This window comes from Schistocerca serialis, chromosome 3 (genome assembly GCF_023864345.2).
Source record: "Schistocerca serialis cubense isolate TAMUIC-IGC-003099 chromosome 3, iqSchSeri2.2, whole genome shotgun sequence".
NCBI lineage: Eukaryota > Metazoa > Arthropoda > Insecta > Orthoptera > Acrididae > Schistocerca > Schistocerca serialis.
In genome coordinates, this window is record NC_064640.1 from 423746583 (window position 1) to 423766623 (window position 20041).

Genomic DNA, 20041 nt, shown 5'->3' on the forward strand with positions numbered 1-20041 from the left:
TTGTGAATAGCAGAGTAATCATGTAGATGTAGATGAGGTCTCTTCCATGTATACAACTTTCTTTCATGATTCTTAACCCAAGTGTCAGTGATGATTAAATTATGCTCTACACAAAATTCTACCAGGCAGCTTTGTCTTTCATTCCTTTCACCCAGTTCACATTGACTCATTATTTTTCCTTACCTTGCTTTTCCTACTGTGAAATGCCAGTCCCCCATCACAAAAAATTTTCATTTCCCTTAGCTATCTGCATAATTATTTTATCTTATCATACATTTCTTCTGTCTCTTCATCACCTGCAGAGCTAGTTTGCATATAAACTTGTACTAGTGTGGTATGTGTGGGCTATTTGTCTGTCTTGTCTATGATGTGTTCACTATGCTGTTCATAGTAATTTACTCACATTCCTATTTTCTTATTCATTATTAAACCTGGTCCTGCATAACCCCTATTTGATTTTGTATTTATAACCCTGTATTTATATGGCCAAAATTACTGTTCCTCCTGCCATTGAACTTCCCTAATTCCAACTATATCTAACTTTAACCTATCCATCTATCATATTTTCTAATCTACCTGCCTGATTAAGGGATCCAACATTCCAGGCTCCAATGTGTAGAAAGCCAGTTTTGTTTCTCTTGATGACAACATCCTCCTGAGTAGTCCCCACTCAGAGATCTGAATGGGGGATTATTTTCCCTCCAGAATATTTTACCCAAAGACAACACAATCATCATTTAACCATATAGTAGAGCTGCATGGCCTTGGGAAAGATTACTGCTGAAGTATCCTTATGCTTTCGGCCGTTGCAGTACCAGCATAGCAAAGACATTTTCTTTGGTGTTACTAGGGCAGATCAATCAATCATCCAGATTGTTGCCTCTGGAACTACTGAAAAGGCTGCTCCCCCTCTTCAGGAACCACGCCTTTGTCAGATCTCTCAATGGATACCCCTATGTTGTAGTTGCAGATATGGTATGTTGTCTGAATTGCTAAGGCATGCAAACCAACCTATCAATGGCTATGTCCATAGTCCATCAGTGAGGGGAAGGGGGAATACAGTGTCACTGACACAAAAACATGTAAGGTAATGCAGGAGGTGATCTAATAATAAATAAGAGAACTGAAGTGCAGGTAAGCTGCTATGAACAGCATAGTGAACACATAAATGTAGGCATGATAGCCACAATACGATAGAAAAACAGGGAACATTGTTGTTTGACTTTTATTCACTTGAGGAATAGTTTCAGGTTGTGACCCATTTTCAAATGATCAAATCTGCTGAAACTGGTCATAGTAATAAAAAGAATTGCTAGTGAACTTGGTTAACTTGATTCTTCAGGAATAAAACGTGAAAATATTGAGAGACAGGCATGCATATTACATTTCAAAATTTGTGTGAAACTTTGTCACAGAGAACATGAGTGTATCAGCAGTTATTAACCATGGACTATGTTCAGAAACTTGATCAGCAATATAGGAAAAGAATCAGTAGGTTCTACTAAATATGGATAAGTTGCTCTTATAGCAGGATCAAATTACAAATTGCAATGAGATCAGTGCAGTTTGTATAGTTGCCAAAATTAAATTCAGTTGGTTCAACCAAAAGAAAGTATGGAGGTATTTATTAAAAAAACTGAGCCTCACCAGGTGGTCACTCATGAAATACACTTCCACAAAGGGCAACTACAATTTTTCAACTGAATACTGAATTCAGTAAATGCTTCTATTTTGTAACAATATGGAACAAGGCTCACAAAAAGTAGGTCACACATATCAAAATGAGTTAGTGCATCTAGAGTTAATAAGACAAAACTACACATGGAGATAAAAATTAATTCAAAGCTTGCATTCCTTAAATATGTATGCACATACAAAAAACTTTTAACAAAACACCTAAACCAGTAAAGCAAACGGCAAACAATATATTTATTTGAAACCCAGAAACAACAGTTTGGTCAGTTTTGAGGAGTTAAGTTTGCAGTGAAATGGAAAAAAATACCTCTCTAATACAGTAATAAGTAGTACAATCATTACAGATCCAGGTTCCATATATTAATATTTTATCAACTTCTTCATAAAGTGTAATAAAATGGGTGACTGCTCGACAACAGGTACAACTCCTAGAGTGTCCAGTATCATTGTCTCTTCTTTGTATTCCATTCCGAATTGGTCGACAAAAAGAATAACTGTCATTAAACTTCCCCAAAAGCTGAGTTCTCTTATTTTCTGAATGTGGTTGTTTTGGAAGATGTATGCAAGAGGAAGTAATACAGTGCTTGACTTTTTGCAGAATATAAACTCACCAAATTTTAAGTTACTTTCACCTTGACTAAAATGTCACTGTTGTAGCACCTGTCACTAGAGTTTGATGAGCATCTCCATAATATTCTCACACCTGCTTATCAATCCCATAGTAAAGCGCATTACTCTTTTTTGTATCTTTGATATCTCATCTATTAATCTTCGATAGTAAGAGACCAAATTAACAAAAAATATTAAATAATCAATTGACCAGGTGATTTCATGAATGAATTCCATTTTCTTAAATTCTTGCAATGAATCTGTTTTTCACTACAAATATTTTTAGCAAGTCAGTCCATTTACATCCCTCTGGACTGTTACTCCCAGGTATATTTCAGTGTTTCAGTTGTTGCTGTTTATATTAGTTTACTGCCGATAATGCAATCTAACATGTCTTTCTGCACAGTTACAAACAGTAAGTGCACTATCATATGTTTTTAACATTGAAAGGGCATCTTTAGTGCAAGCATTGATGTTGTGGCTCATGCTGTTTTGTGGAAGTTGTAGAACTCATAAATATGAAAATAGATGTCATTAAGTAAACAGAAGATAAAATATCATCTGTACCATGACTCTTCATGGTTGAGAGATGAAACATATATGGTATGTGGAAGAGAAAATTGAAGAAATGAGGCTACTCTGAAGTAGTTCCCAATAAGCAGTTTGAAATTTCCAGTACAGTTATCTTAAAGAAAAGGTTGCTATTTGCACAGACATTTTTGCAATACATATAATGGCACAAAGAACTGATCAGTAGGGTTACATTAAAAGACTTCACCACAAAATATATTTTAGAAATAATGGACACTATAATTATAAGAAGTATTATAATAAATTGATTAAAGTCATGTGTTGTGTCTAAATTAGAATCCATAATGTATAAAAATGTAGCAGTTAAATTTATATGTGAAAGGATTTAGCTGAAATACCATTATAAAAATAATATTTGTAAAACTACTAATAATATATCTTAATATATTTTAACCAGTCTAGGATACCTTGTACATCAGAACAAGAACTGCCATTAGCCAAGACCGACGTGTATGGGGCTCGAGAAACCATAGGCTATATGCTGGAACTTGGAATTCGCCTGGATGATGAGGACAAGGACAATACTGTAAAAGCACAAGGCATGTTGGCAGGAGAGAACAGCCCATAAGCTGATTTTGGTCCAACAATTGTGGCAAGTTTGCCAAAAATGCATTAAATACTGGTGACATCCTGAAACACATTATATAAGATTTACATAGAAATAAATCACTAATTCAGCCATTCATCATCAGCAACAAGAATAAAAGACATCAGTTTAGTTTAGTAAGTCAATATACACACCACCAAAGAGAAGAGGCTCTTTGAAACTACATTACTACTTCAATACCAATAAAAGGGTACATAAATTTGTACATACTGGGGCTAAGTTTGAAATAGTCAAGTTAGCAGGATAGCCAATACTTAAAAAAAACCAGCTGTTCCTCGTGATATATGGGGGCTTGCTGAAAAGGAATGCCTTCAAATTTTTTATTCTGTTCTCAATATTGGTTGATGTATTACATGCCATACATATTACTCGGTGACAAGATGCAACCCTTGGCCATTAGAGGGCTCTGAATTGCAGTGTGTTATGCGGTGGTGTGTACCATAACTAGGTTGATGCATGAGAGATCCTCAGAAAACTGAAAGTATGAATTCAAAGTGTTTGTCCACACTTGAAGCACAATCTCCTTCAGCATGACAATGCCAAAAAACACACAAGCACTGTGACATATGTAACAATGAGACACCTTGTGTTCACTGCCATTTATCATCCTACATATAGTCCCAACTTTATCCCATTTGATTTTCACCTATTTCCAAACATTAAAGCACCACTTTGAGGACTTCAGCTTGATATTAATGAAGTCTCAGGATTCAACTCCACCACCACTTAAATTTTTAATAAAATTCATAAGCAGTGGTGGCCAAACACTTCCAGTATTAGAAGTCACCATCATTCAGCTAACAGCCTTGTCAAAGAGGGTGAAAAAGTGTGCAGAGGTTCAGGGCACTCTCTTGCCCTGTGGGTGGGAAACTGCCACTCAAGGTGGAAAAATCAATGAAGATTGATGGTATGAGGATGCAGAAGGCAACAGAAATCATTGCATTAAAGACACATAAAGTGTATCTACAGGGCGTGTAGCCTGTAACTGAGAAAAGTGTCATGATGAACTCAAAAGATTCTGGAAAAGTTTCCCATTCAGATCTCCAGGAGGGGACTGCCAGTGCAGAGGTGTCTATGAGAATAAGACTGAGTAACCAATGAAACAACAGTGTACTACAAATCAGGACACGGAATGTTGGAAGTTCAAATATTGTAGGGAAGCTAGAAAATCTGAAAAGGGAAATGTTAAGGCTCAGTATAGATATAGTGGAGGTAAGTGAAGTGAAATGGAAAGAAGACAAGGATTTCTGGTCAGATGAATATAGGACAATGTCAACAGCAGCAGAAAATAATATAATGGGAGTAGGCTCCATTATGAATTGGAAGGCAGGGCAGAGAGAGAGTTACTGTGAACAGTTCAGTGATGTGGTTGTTCTTATCAGAATTGACAGCAAACCAACACCAACAACAATAGTTCAGGTACTCATGCCAACACTGCAGATGGCAGATGAAGAGATAAAAGAGAGTATATGAGGATACTGAAGGGATAATTCAATACATAAGGGGAGATGAAAATATAACAGTTATGGGGGACTGAAATGTGGTTGTAGGGGTAAAATAACCAGACAGGCAGTCTATCTGCCACAGAGAAGTGCAACCCATTTACATACCCACTGATGGTGTGTGCAAGGTTGCATTGACTTCTGACAATGTCTCCTGAATGTTTCACTTTTTTTATTGGGCTGTGTATTTTGCAAGATTTGTGCTGAAATTTTGTGTACTGATACCTTTCTGGTGTGACTATCATCAATTAAAGACAGTGATTTAGAACAAACTTTTGATACAGCCATGTGACTACATCTGAGGGAAACAGTGATGTGGCTTAATGGCGACTTCTGCAAATTTTTTGGTAACTATTTAAATAATTCTGATGCTGGATATACTGTATAGGATGTGTGATCTAATTAACATTTATTCATTTTAATTGTTGCATTTTACAATTGAAATAAGCAAATCACTCTTAAATAACATGGGCACAGTTGTAAAATCCTGTTACACACTTTAATTTTACAATCGTTATTGTTGAGGATGTAGCATACTTGGGTAATGTCATTGGTAAATTAGTGTATGTGGAAAAACTATATTTATGGAAATCATGAAAATTAAAGACTCATAAAGACCAATTCTTCTTCTCCTTCCTTGCCTTGTGCCATCTCTCTATGGGGTTGCGATTTCTTAGATGAATTTTGGCAATGTTAGTGACAGCTGGTGGCCAGATGTCCTTACTGATCCCACCACTCCTCCCAGAATGAAATTTGTCTATTCATTTGTCTGAGTATAGAGTGGGTCTCACATTCAAGTGTGAGAAAGTTTTCTAAATGTTTGCATAGTGTGTCTGAGGCAGGTACCAGCTCAGTATTCACCTACTAAGATAAGAGAAAATGCATAAAAACCACATCCAGGCTGGGTGGCTCATCATTAATATGTAAGGCAAATCTGGCCCAGGGCAAGTGCTCTTCCCTGAATCCTGGAGGCTGAGCGTTAACATGCTGACTATCTGGCGCGTTGATTCATGATCACTGAAGCTGTAAATAAAACAGCTGTCATGCATGCTGACAATACAGTTCTAACGATGGGAAGTCCGGGATGGATCAACAACAAAATTACGGAAAGCATAGATTGCTACTCACCATACAGAGGAGGTAAGTCACAGGCAGGTACAATGATTTGAGCTTTCAGACAAAAGGCCTTCTTTTGAAGTAGAAAACACCCACCCACGCACAAACACAAACAGTCACAGAAGCACGGCAATCTTTTCGTCGTGCCTGTTTGTGACTCAACATTCTGTATGGGAAGTAGGAGTCTATCCTTTTCATTATCTTGATGACCAGTGGTAGCATGTAAGTATCAATTCTGGGCGTTCACAAAGTTTTTAATTCAGATAAATATATGTGTGTAAAATTAATAGCATTTGTTGTATCACTGTCATGGATCAACAAATATATAAAACTTCAGTTGCTGTCAATAATAATAATAATAATAATAATAATAATATGCATAATTTGTCTGAAAAAAGAAAGAATAGTTTTTGTGGAATTTTGTAGTTCTGTACATAATTAAGTAGAATTTATGGCAAGAATGAAATAATATTTAAGCTTTCACTACTCCCCATTTTTGTGTAAGTGGAAGCATTTATCAGACAAATGTAGAAGATCCCAAATACATGTATTAGTTAACATATTAACTTCCAGGCTAAAAATAAGTCATTCTTACATTCCACTCACACAAGAATTTACGCTTATTACACATTTCTTTGTTAAATGTTAGGTTGTAGTTATGCTTATTTGACTTCATCATTTTCTCAGACAATGAATCTGGTCAGCGTGGCCCTAATTCCTTTGTGGCTATCTTTTCCTGGTAATTTTCTTTCCTGCAAGCACTCAAAACAGATTCAACAGATCTCATGTTGACACAGCATAGGAAAGCTGGTTCCTGCACAGTTAACAACTGACTCCAAACACAAACTGCTTTTTTTTCAGAAATGATTAAATATCTACCAACAAGGACACTTGAATAGAATACAAATGAGGTGCTGTGAGCCATAAGGGCCAAAAGCACACTGTCTTTGACCTGAAATTTAAGTGAACATCAGAGAAACCAGTGAGACAGCTTTTTGTGAATGTTCATTTATATATACACTGTGGGTCTACAGTGCAGATAAACCAGACCCACCATAAGATCAATAGATGTCAGAAACATGAACAAATGCTACAGTCTCACAATCGATGATGATGTGCTTTATAGTTCTCAGTGCCTCAAATAGATTACTGTATGATAAAATCCAACACTTAATATACTGTATCTCATTCAGAATCCCACAAAATAGGTTTTTCTATCAGTATAATAATAACATATACTGGTGTCCGATCTAATTTTACTACATAGTGAGTGAACTGGTATATCTGAGGAATGTGCTACAAATATGGAGGGATATATGCCACGTGAATGGGGATAAAAGTCTGTTGCAGTGTGCTACCACTTAGTGGCACTGATGTAAACATGTAGTTGAGTGGTAAGGGCTAGCTGTGCATGCTGTGAACTGTGCACATTGTTTATAAAATCTGTATGTATTTTACCTATAAGGCAATTATGTCATGCCAGATGTGCATCCGTAAAAGCTCCTTAAAACACATACAACCAAAGGTGTTCTTGTGACCCTGGTGACAAGTTTCACTGAGTTTAGAGGAGCAATGTAGCACAGCACAGTATATTTAGTGCCATTTATTTCAGATTACCACATCTACATTACATTTAATAGCATTCAAAGAAAAATAACTAATAAATCTGCAAGGTTTCAAAAGTCAGGGTGATCTTGTGCTCTTAAACAACAGCCACCAGCGTTGATGACACAGTTCTATCAGTCACCAGTAAATCTGCAAAGGATCTAGAAATGAGGACATGTTTAGGGACAAATAGAGCATACAAATATTTCGGGGGTGCAACCATTTTATAAATAGAACTAAAACAACTTTCATGGGGATACAAGCAAAAAGGGCAGTCAAAGCAGATGATCTTGATATCTATCTTGTGGGGCTCCAGTATTTCAAAAGTTTACTGCAGCAAGTTTCTGGGGTTGATGGTGGACATTTTAATGTCATAGGATACTCATATACATAAAATCTGTTCAAATATTACCCACAAATATATTTCTCCTGAGAAAAATGTCAGAAACTGTTGATCATGACACTCAACTAAGAAGTCTTATTTATCTACACATCCCGTACTGTATAAGTACATGGGGACAGTGCAGCTAATATAGACATAATGTAAGTAGCGTACTTATACCATAAAAGAAGGCTGATAGGTGCTTTGGAAATCTATCAGCAAGGAATTCCTGCAGAAATAAATTTACTGATACCAAATACTGAGAGTGCCTCCATTGTACGCATATGAAATAATTATGTTCTTAAAAATTAACAGTGTAATTTCAGTAAAAAAATATGTACATAACTACAGCAGTAGATGCAAAACACAAAGTGCCTGTTGGCTTCTGTCTTGGGTTCTTCAGCCATTTGTTTGACAGTTTTTCTGATGTTCCTCCAGCGTGAGTGGTTGGCATTGTGAAACCTTTACTCACCAGTGCCGAGGGTGGACTGAAGTCAAGCTTGTGGCTGTAGATCATATGTACCTGTGGTGCCAAAATGTGAAAGCTTTTTTGCAGCCACTGCTGCTGTGGTGCTCTCTGTGTTACCTACAATGGTTGTTTGCTGCAGCACAGAAATTTAGGATCCACCCACCTTGAAGCTTTTCTCTTTATTGTTGAAGCTATTGTCATATTTGTGGATTTCTATGGCTTCCCTGAATAAGTGGGAATTTTAGCTCTTGTCCACGGCAAGAACATTCATGTCAGTGAATTTTGTTATATTGTTGGACTCACACAATTTATTTATACACATGTTCTAACCTGCAATCTGTTTTTGTTCAGCGATCCTGGTGTCAGAAAATTTGTAAAACAAATGTTGCCTGAAGAATCCAGGGCAGAAGCCAGCACATAATTTGTCACCAACTGTCCACAGAACTGTTAACAATTATGTGCTAGGTGTAAAGATAACTACCACATGTATACAAATAGTCTTAAGTAACATAATCCTGAAATAGTTGGATGAACATATTGACACAGATCCTGAAACAGTTGGATGCACATTTTATAACAAATTTTCATGCAGCATCAGGAATTTAAAAACACTGTCTACATTCAAATAAAAATTAAAATGTCACCTGGTCTTAGTCTTTTGTTACATTGTAAGAGAGTTCTTAGAACAAATTACAAAAAATTCTTCAGTATGAGATTATTCTACAAATTCCTTATAAAATCATTGTGTGTGTGTGTGTGTGTGTGTGTGTGTGTGTGTGTGTGTCTATGCGCGTGCATGCATGTGGGTGCATGTCAACACCCCATAAGAAATCAGGTCTGTTGTCAATAACACTAAAATATTTAATCAAGGGACTAAAGCTAGCAACTCAGCATACAGCTGAGGCATTAAGCAGTGGATAGGCACATAAACAACACTGACAGTACTACTAAGTTTTCACACAATGATCTTCTTCAGAGCTAACTTACAAAAAATACACACAAATACCTGTAGACATGTGCCCAGCTTCATTCTCCCAGCTGATTACATTGCAGCAGTGATGTAGCTTCACTGTGGTAAGAGGTTGTGTTGTGTGGAGCAGTTGTGAAGAGACAAGAACCAGGGATGGGGAGAAGCTTTGGAGGGAGGGGTGGCTGATGGCTGGAAGGGAGGGGCAATAATAGGATATGATATGAATATGGCACCAGTGATCTCATTCAGACATATGTTGGGAGAGTTGTAAGTGCAATGAACAGCAGAGTGGAATGGAAGGAGGTGATAGAGCAGATGGAGAAGGAGCCTGTGGAGAAGGAAATGTGGGTACAGAATGAGTGAGGGGTATGATTGGGGGGGGGGGGGGGAGGTGTGTGATTGGCATGGGCTAGACAGGATGAAGGCTAAGAAGATTGTGGGATCAAAGAATGTGTTATAAGGACAATACACATTTACATTCTTCAGTGAAGCTGATATCATGGGAAAAGATCCTGATGACTTGCTTTGTACAGCAACTGTTGAAATCTACCCTGTTGTACTCAGTAGCATCTTTGCTAGAAACTTCCTGGCAGATTAAAACTGTGTGCCTGACCGAGACTCGAACTCAGGACCTTTGCCTTTCGCGGGCAAGTGCTCTACCAACTGAGCTACCAAAGCACGACTCACACCCAGTACTCACAGCTTTACTTCTGCCAGTACCTCGTCTCCTACCTTCCAAACTTTACAGAAGCTCTTCTGTGAACCTTGCAGAACTAGCACTCCTGAAAGAAAGGATATTACGGAGACATGGCTTAGCCACAGACTGGGGGATGTTTCCAGAATGAGATTTTCACTCTGCAGCGGAGTGTGCACTGATATGAAACTTCCTGGCAGATTAAAACTGTGTGCCCGTCTGAGACTCGAACTCAGGACCTTTGCCGAGTTCGAGTCTCGGTTGGGCACACAGTTTTAATCTGCCAGGAAGTTTCATATCAGCACACACTCTGCTGCAGAGTGAAAATCTCATTCTAGAAACATCCCCCAGGCTGTGGCTAAGCCATGTCTCTGCAATATCCTTTCTTTCAGGAGTGTTAGTTCTGCAAGGTTCGCAGAAGAGCTTCTGTAAAGTTTGGAAGGTAAGAGACGAGGTACTGGCAGAAGTAAAGCTGTGAGTACCGGGCGTGAGTCATGCTTTGGTAGCTCAGTTGGTAGAGCACTTGCCCGCGAAAGGCAAAGGTTCCGAGCTCGAGTCTCGGTCGGGCACACAGTTTTAATCTGCCAGGAAATTTCATATCAGCGCACACTCTGCTCACCCAGGATAGCTCCTCACTCATGTCGAGCTGCAGTGCCAGTATCATGTAATCATCCTTGCTCTCCATGTTTCTCTCTCTCTCTCTCTCTCTCTCTCTCTCTTTCTATCTCTCTCTCTCTCTCTCTCTCTCTCTCTCTCTCTCTCTCTCTCTCTCTGTGTGTGTGTGTGTGTGTGTGTGTGTGTGTGTGTGTGTGAGAAGAGAGAGAGAGAGAGAGAGAGAGAGAGAGAGAGAGAGAGAGAGAGAGAGAGAGAGAGAGAGTGTGTGTGTATTTTCTGTGTTAATTTGCTCTGAAGATTGACGTCAATGTAAAGCTTAGCTAAATACATTTTGTGCCTATTGACCACTCAATGCTCTAACCATTATTTGCATTTCACACAGGCATTTTGATTATCATATTCAAAGTTGTATATTTTCATCATCAATAAGATTTCAAAAATACGTAATTTTCAACGAAAGTTCTTATAACTGATTTGCAACATGTTTCGCCTGTCACTTACATTTGAGCTTAATTGTCACTTTACACTTGACTAAAGTCTAAAACTAACTTCCAAATGGATTAAATGTACATGTATAATCACATCTATAACCTCTATCTCTGACTTACACTGAACTGTGCAGTCGTGGTAGAGATTAAAATTTAACTTCCAGTATGACCCATATTTTAAATTCACTAGATGGGTTAGGGAACAATGTTACATGATTGAATAAGGTGTATTCATGTATATATAATGTGATGGTATGTAATACCTTTGATGGATAACAAATTGTCATTTCCAACATTATTATACATAAGAGATGCTATGAAACATTAACTGTTATAATATTCAGCACTTTTGTACACTTGAAAATATATTTACAGACTGTTACAACAGATTAAATGGCTTCTGGTCAGAAGAATATATAAGGGTAAAGAGGTACACAAAATAAAATACAAAATCACACAAAGTAATTGAAATTTTACCTTAATCTCTGGGGTGGAATATGAAAGACCTTCTCATTCTGATTGTATCCCAACAGTAAGTACAAGTGCCTCAAAACAATGTTTTGGGTTTTTGCTACAATTTTTTCATCACTGGGATAAGCCTATGGAAATGAAGTAATATTTCAGCATGAAATAAATACAAAATACAAGGTACTGCAAACCACAAGCACAGTTTTCAATTGAAATGAACAATAGTAGTTATTTCGAGGACACACAGTTTATATCAAACAGACTGAAAATTAAAATTCATCTTTTCAAACGAAGAAATGACACTAACTTTACACTGAAACTACTACAAATGTTGCAGAACAATTCCTCTATTTTTTGTGTCGTTACTTTGATTTATAGTTTAAAATTATGATAAGTGTTATATCAGTTAAAGTTGCAAAAACCTTTTAAAAATACATATTTAGGCTATATGCTGGCGACATAATAATTGTAATTCACTAGTTATTTTATTCAAGAATTCTTCTAGATGACAGACAGGGTTGTCAAGGGCTTCAGTAGGTATTTGAAAACATGTCTGCCACCAGACAGTTGTGAAAGAGTAAAGGAGAACACTCACCAAAAGTCATTGATGGGCACATACAAAAAAAGAAAGAACACTTGCTGGGTTTTGGAGTAATCCTTTCTTGAGCTAGAGTAAAAATGCTCTGCCTCTCTCTCTCTCTCTCTCTCTCTCTCTCTCTCTCTCTCTCTCTCTGTCTCTCTCTCTCTCTCTCACACACACATACACACACACACACACACACACACACACACACACACACACACATGCATACGCACACACACAACTAGGCCCCTGCATGGCACTGAAAGGATGCAGAATGACACTGGTACAATTTGGAAGGTGGACCAGGTTAAGGTGGGGGTGGTCTCAAGTGGGATGTGGAGAAAGAGAGCAAAGTGCAGGCAGAAAGAGGTGATGTGGGTCAGTGGCTAGCAGCTTGGAAAAGGCAGCCAGTTTGCCAGCTACGAATATGGAGTGAAATGTAGCAGGTGCACAGGCTAGGCATGTGATGCATGAGTGTGTGATGGGTAGTGATGCATGCTGAAGGTGATGTGGGGACCTGAATTAGGAAGAGGTACGGGACAGAGGAAAGAGAAACTGTTGAGTGGGTGGGGGGGGGGGGGGGGGGGGGGGGGATGGGATGATTGGTGACAGAGATTAAGGCCAGGAAGAATGTGGGAGTGAAGGATGTGTTGTAAGGATAACTCCAATCTGCATAGTTCATTGATATTGTGCATGTATATGCATCCATGGTCTGTGTTTTGTGTGTATATTTGTACTCTAGCGCAAGAAAGGATAACTTGAAAATTCAGCAAGTTTTCTTTCTTTTTTCATGTTTGTCTGTCAACAACTCAGCACTTCTTCTTTTCGTTGAGTGATCTCCCTTACTCCTAAATTATTTACATTCTACCAGAAATTTCTTACTATACCTATTGATTCCCTTCAATCTTAAACCTTGTATCATCTGTCCCTTTATTACTGTCTTGTAATTTACATCTACTTTGTCTTTTCTGTAGTGTGCATCCACATCTTTTTCTATGTTTGCCCTCTTGGTTTGTTACACACACAGTTAACCAGTTCTGACCAATGTGGTCTCACATATGTTCATGTCACCCTGTAGCACCAGTCATGGTCATTATGACTGTGCCGCACACTGGTCATGTACCACTCAACAGGATCGCAGTTACAAAACTTTCCTAGCAACTAATTCCAACATTTGACCTTGAAATCCACATGTCCCTCCTCACACATTGCCCTCAACACATCCCTCCTCATACATTGTCCTAATATGAATTTTACATATTTCCTTTTTCTTCCCATGTATGATGGTGACTTACACATGAACAAATATTTTCACAGCACAAAACTTTCCTATTGTCCTTAGCAGAATCTCTTCCCTGATTTCCAACCCCAAACATATGCTCTGTTATCCAGTTCCCCTTATATCCACCTAATGGTTCCACTCATCCATTTCCAGATCACTCCCTGTTTCTGTAAAACCATCTACACCCCAGTGATCCCTGCTCCATCTATATGCACCAGTTCAGAAAATATCCCTTTATCCCTTTTCCTGACTAAAACCCTGTCCTACATTGTGTTCCTTAAATGCTATCACAACAACCTTCACCTTTTTTTTCAGATCAGCCAGTCCTATCCTTCACAAACCTGAAACTGCAGAAAACACATATCCATGGCATAGGTATCCCAGAGCCACCACTGCTCCCTGCATAAGATACTGTTACTGTGAAAACATCTCTACACACACCATATCTCTGGAAATGAAACCCTTGCACTCCAACACCTGGAAGAGCATTCTAGACACTGCTTTCATAAATTGTTCAACCTATCGACATTCTACCTCCACTGTGGGGCACTACAATCCATCAAAATCCATCCTGTCCACAGTAACTCCCTTGTCAAATTCTCATAGCACAGAGACCTTGCCTAGATGTCCTTTCAGTTTACCACATCCTCCAAAGCTCCCTCCCAATCCTTTAAAAAAATTCAGAACCCAAACAAATCCAAAACACTAACCCAAACAAATCCAAAACACTGTTTTTACACTTCCCACCAAAAACTTCAGTCCCACAGATGATTCAGTTCTATCCAAATGCCTTAATTTTAGCTCCCACCCACGTCTAACAATATGAGGTTTGTCAAAGATTTAGTTTCCTACTCCCGATACTACAATGGGGGACACTTGCCACCAATCAATCCAATCACAGCCAAACAATCAAAACTTTAAACCCTGCTTCTCCCAGTTCATACCACTATCCAACTGTGACCCCCAACCTGTCCCACTTAACCACCCCCTGGTTACCTCCCAGGGATTCCTTACCTCCAACTTGACCTCACTGTCCTTTCCCAGGCCTCTTGATAAGAACACCAACCTTTCAGCCACTGTTGTTATGAATCACAGTGACTACTTGGCAGAAAGTCCCTGCCAATTGTCGGACTCCTCTACCTACAAGCTCTGTCATAGTGGTCCCATCACAGAAGTCCAGCATAACCTCCAATCCACTCTGAAATCCTTAGACCCTTCCCAGAACCTCTCCCATGAGTCCATTTCCTTCCTCACCCGAACAACACACTGCACATCCTCCTGCCACATGCTCCCCAAAATCCACAAACATGACAATCCTGGATAACCTGCTTTGGCTGGCTACTAGCTCCTAGTTGACCAAAGCTTCCAACAAATTGCCCAAAATCTACCCTCCTACTACTAAGTTCCTTCACCACCTCTATACCGTCACCACCCCTTAACCTCTTTGAATCACTTGTCATCATTCTCTATGTCACTGCCCTGTATACCAGCATCACTTGTGTATATGGACTTGCCATTATTTGACCTGTTGCTTCAGTTAGAAGCTGGTGAGCCTTAAGCAGTTTCAGATGTAGACAGGGCACAACAAACTTTCAGCACCAAATTGAAAAGTAAGAATGTAGGGAAATCAGTAAAGAGAAAGAAAGTGTTGGTGTTAGGTAGTTCACATGGAAGGGGTGTTGGCCAACTTTTGCAGGATGAAGTAGGATCAGAATACCAAGTCAACAATTTTTTTAAGCCTAGTGCTGGTCTGGAGCAGGTGACAGAGAATTTAGGATCACTTTGCAAAGATTTCACTAAGGAAGACACTGTGATTATAGTGGATCAGCCAGGTAATAGTATTGACAGAGATCCTGGGTACAGTATTGAGTGTGAACTGGCAAAGATTGCATCAGCATTGAGGCATACTAGTGTTGAGTTTGTATCTGTTCTTGGGCACCATGAGTGACCTCATTTGAACTCTTCTGTCAGGAGAGTTAATTTGGAGTTGGAACGGTTGCTTATGTTGGGTGCAGGGTCACACATCGGTGTGGTTCCTGTTAATTCTCTTAATAGATGGGATTATACTAGGCATGAACTTCACCTCAACAGGAAAGGGAAGGGTACACTGGCTGGGAGAATAGCAGGAAAGTTAAAGGGGGGAGGCACTGTCATGAGTGATAAAATACCAGTGGTTACAGGGTTCAGAAAAGACCCTTTTTTTTAAGGTAGGGAGGACAGAAAGAAACCAAGTTTTAAGAGAGGTTATGATTGAGACAAACCATCAGTTTGAGAAAGAAACCAAAAACATAATTCTAGATTATTACATCAGCATAAACAGCTGTTGGTTCAGAATTTTCAACAATCAGCAGAAATTTCAACTCTACCCAATTTTAACTCAGTCAATGTTTAGTGTCACCTACCTTTATTGTGTCAAAATATTTGAGGACTGAGAAATAAAATTAATGAATTAATTATCTGCATAGATGAATTAGAGTCCTCAAACCCAGTTAACATAATCTGTCTCTCTGAACATCATGTGACCACTGCTATAGAACTTTTAAATGTTACAGGATTTAGGTTGGCATCTCACTTTTGTAGAGCACAAATGGTTAAAGGAACTGTCAGGATCTGTCATAAATTTAAGAACATAGACATTCATAAATTTTGCCTAGAACAGAATATGGAAGCATGTGCAACACAAGTTAAATTTCATAAAAAATCCTTCATAATACTAAGTGTATATAAAATACCTGCAAGTAACTTTAATCTGTTCATAAACCACCTTGAAGCTGTTCTGGCCCATTTAACAACCAAAAACAAAGAAATAGTGGTTGATGGTGGCTTCAATGTAGATTTCCTTAAAGACTCTCCCAATAAGAACTTATTTGAGTTAGTAACATTATCATTCAACTTAATTCCCACTGTAAAGTTCCCAACTAGAATAGCCAATTGCTCACAAACAGATACTGAAAATATCTTTATAGAAAAGGCCAATGATCAAAATTATATTATAAAACCAATAGTCAATGGCCTCTCAGACCGTGACATGCAGTTTCTTCTGTTAAATGTTAATACTGAACAGGATATAAAATCTGTTAAATCTGAACTCAAGAGGGTAACCGATAAGCCAAAAACTGATAATTTTAAGACACTCCTCAGAGACATTCACTGGAGTGATGTTTACAGTGCTCATGGCATGAATGAAAAATATAACACTTTTGCTAATAAAGTGCTTACCTTATTTGAACACCGTTTTCCCCCAAAACTAACCAAGCTTGGAGCAAAGTCTATAAAGAAGCCATGAATTACTCAAGGAATAGAGGTATCTTGTAAAATAAAAAGAAAACTGTTTTTGTCAATCAGAAACAGTTCTGATGTCGATGCTATTGCACATTACAAGAACTACTGCAAAATTTTAAAGACTGTAACATGGACATCAAAGCAAATATATTACAAGGGAAAGATAGTCATATCAGATAACAAAATGAAGACAATATGGGATATAGTGAAGAAGGAGACTGGTAGAACCAGACATGAAGAGGGGCAAGTAACATTAAGAGTAAATGATACATAGGCAACAGATGTGTATAGTGTTGCAGAACATTTTATAATTGTTACTGAAAATATGGGGTTGTCAGGTTCTGTAGATGCTGCCATGGGATACCTCAGACTGTAAATTTCAAGTAACTTCCATAATATGAATTTGACCCTCACTACCCCAGCAGAAGTAATGTCTATCATAAAATCTTTAAAATCCAAAACATCTAGTGGGTATGATGAAACATCAACAACATTAATTAAAGAATGTGAGTCTGAGTTAAGTAACATATTAACCTATCTTTGTAACCAGCTGTTTATCAGTGGAATATTTCTTGAATGGTTGAAATACGCTGAAGTTAAGCCACTATTTAAGAAGGAAGATAAAGAAATAGCACCAAATTTCCATCCAATTTCACTTTTGCCAGCATTCTCAAAAATTTTAGAAAAGGTAATGTACAATCAACTTTATAACCATCTTATCACCAATAAAATACTGTCAAAGTCGCAGTTCAGATTTCTAAAGGGTTCTGATGGAAAAATGGAAATGCCGTGTGGCTGGGGCCTCCTGTCAGGTAGACCGTTCGCCTTTCGAGTTGACACCACTTCGATGACTTGTGTGTTGATGGAGATGAAATGATGATGATAAGGACAACACAACACCCAGTCCCTGAGTGGGACCGAGTGAGGTGGCGCAGTGGATAGCACACTGGACTCGCATTTGGGAGGATGACGGTTAAATCCCGTCTCCAGCCATCCTGATTTAGGTTTTCCGTGATTTCCCTAAATCGTTTCAGGCAAATGCCGGGATGGTTCCTTTGAAAGGGCACGGCCGATTTCCTTCCCTGTCCTTCCCTAACCCGAGCTTGCGCTCCGTCTCTAATGACCTCGTTGTCGACGGGACGTTAAACAACACTAACCTAACCCTGAGTGGAGAAAATCTTTGAACCAGCCAGGAATCGAACCAGGACCATGAGGTATGACATTCTGTCATGCTGACCACTCAGCGAACAGGGTTCTGATATTAAAAAGGCTATCTACACTTACAGTGAAAATGTACTTAATTCATTAGACAAAAAAATTGCAGGCAACTGGTATGTTTTGTGATGTGTCAAAGGCATTTGGCTGTGTAAATCACAATATCCTTTTAAGTAAAGCAGAATATTATGATATAACAGGAAATGCAGCAAAATGGTTCAAATCTTATATCTCTGGCAGGAAACAAAGGGTGTTATTAGGAAAGAGACATGTATTAAGCTATCATGTATCATCCAACTGGGAAAAAATTAAATGTGGGGTCCCACAAGGTTCCATCTTAGGGCCCTTACTTTTTCTTGTGTATAACAATGACCTTTCATCAGTAACATTACCAGATGCCAAGTTTGTTTTGTCTGCCAATGATACAAACATTGCTATAAATAGCAATTCGAGTGCAGTCTTAGAAAGATCAGCTAGTAAAATATTTGTGGACATTAATCACTGGTTCCTAGCCAATTCTTTGTCACTAAATTTTGAAAAAACACACTACATGTAGTTCAGAACTTATAAGTGGTGTCCCATAAGTATATGCAGATAGAAGAAGTGGGCAGTGTTAAATTCTTGGGTTTACAGCTTCATAATAAGCTCACCTGGGAGGAGCATACCACGGAACTGCTTAAGTGTCTAAGCAAATCTCTATTTGCAATGAAAATTCTGTCAGACATAGGGGATATAAAAATGAAAAAGCTGGCATACTATGGCTATGGGATTATTTTGGGGTAATTCATCAAGCAAAGCTAAAGTTTTCCAGCCACAAAAATGTGCAATAAGAGTTATATGTGGTGTGAACTCAAGAACATCCTGCAGAGGCCTGTTTAGGGAACTAGGGATACTAGCTACAGCTTCCCAATATATTTATTACTTGATGAAATTTGTCATTAAAAATATATCACTTTTTCTAACCAACAGGTCAGTTAATGGAATCAGCATTAGAAATAAGAATAATCCTCACAAAGATTTAAAATCACTTACTCTTGTACAAAAAGGTGTGGCATTATTCAGGAACACACATTTTCAATAACTTGCCAGCAGCCATAAAAAGCTTCACACAGGGTGTCCCATTTATCTTGACCATGCTAAAAAACTGTTTGTCCAGATGCAAATTACAAAATGTTTCAAGCAAATGTTCTTTAGCCTTCAAGGGGACATCAATCAGCATGATTGCCTTCAGTTTAGCTTTGCTTTTTACAGAGATATGAACAGTGGTATTACTTTTTTAAATGGCACCCTGTATTTTTTATTCAGTAATTTATTTCCTCTCCTAAAGACCTATTCAAAAATGTATCACAGTGTACCATTCACTGAAACAAAAAGTTATTAATTACATAACACAACACTGACTTTGAGCCCGGGATCATAAACTCATCCATTTGCTGGAGTTGTCAGGAAACAGATGAAAACAAAGTAAAAACATAACACCAAATTGAGTTTGACTCTCCTGTACCATTGCCCAGGAGTGGAACATTCATAGGTGCTCAGAGTGGTGACCCTGGACACCAATATACTGAAGCACTCATTGAATGAAAATTATTTACTGCTTCCAGTGTTGCCTGCTGAAGAGAATTACAAGCAAGCATGATACGTTCCAGCATGTCCTCTGGAGTTGTTGGAATATCACAATAGAAAACATCATTAATGTATCCCCAAAGAAAAAAGTCCAGAGGATTTAAATCAGGAGAGCTAGCAGGCCAAGTAACTGTTCCTCCTCGGTCAATCCATCTGGCAAGATACTTCCGGTTCAGAACACGACGTGTATGCAAGGCATTATGTGCTGGACATCCATCATGTTGATACCACATCAGCATTCT

The 20041-nt window shown here is 38.4% G+C and overlaps 1 protein-coding gene across 1 annotated transcript in view; it reads right to left on the reverse strand.

The window, feature by feature from the left end:
- LOC126470304 (protein unc-79 homolog) overlaps positions 1-20041 on the reverse strand; it is an 857658-nt gene that overhangs the window by 406738 nt on the left and 430879 nt on the right. The window contains exons 26-27 of the mRNA XM_050098074.1: positions 11821-11942; positions 3303-3525 (exon numbers count right to left, since the gene is read on the reverse strand). Of these exons, the coding sequence (XP_049954031.1) occupies positions 3303-3525; positions 11821-11942 (345 nt within the window). The remainder of the gene's footprint in view (positions 1-3302; positions 3526-11820; positions 11943-20041) is intronic.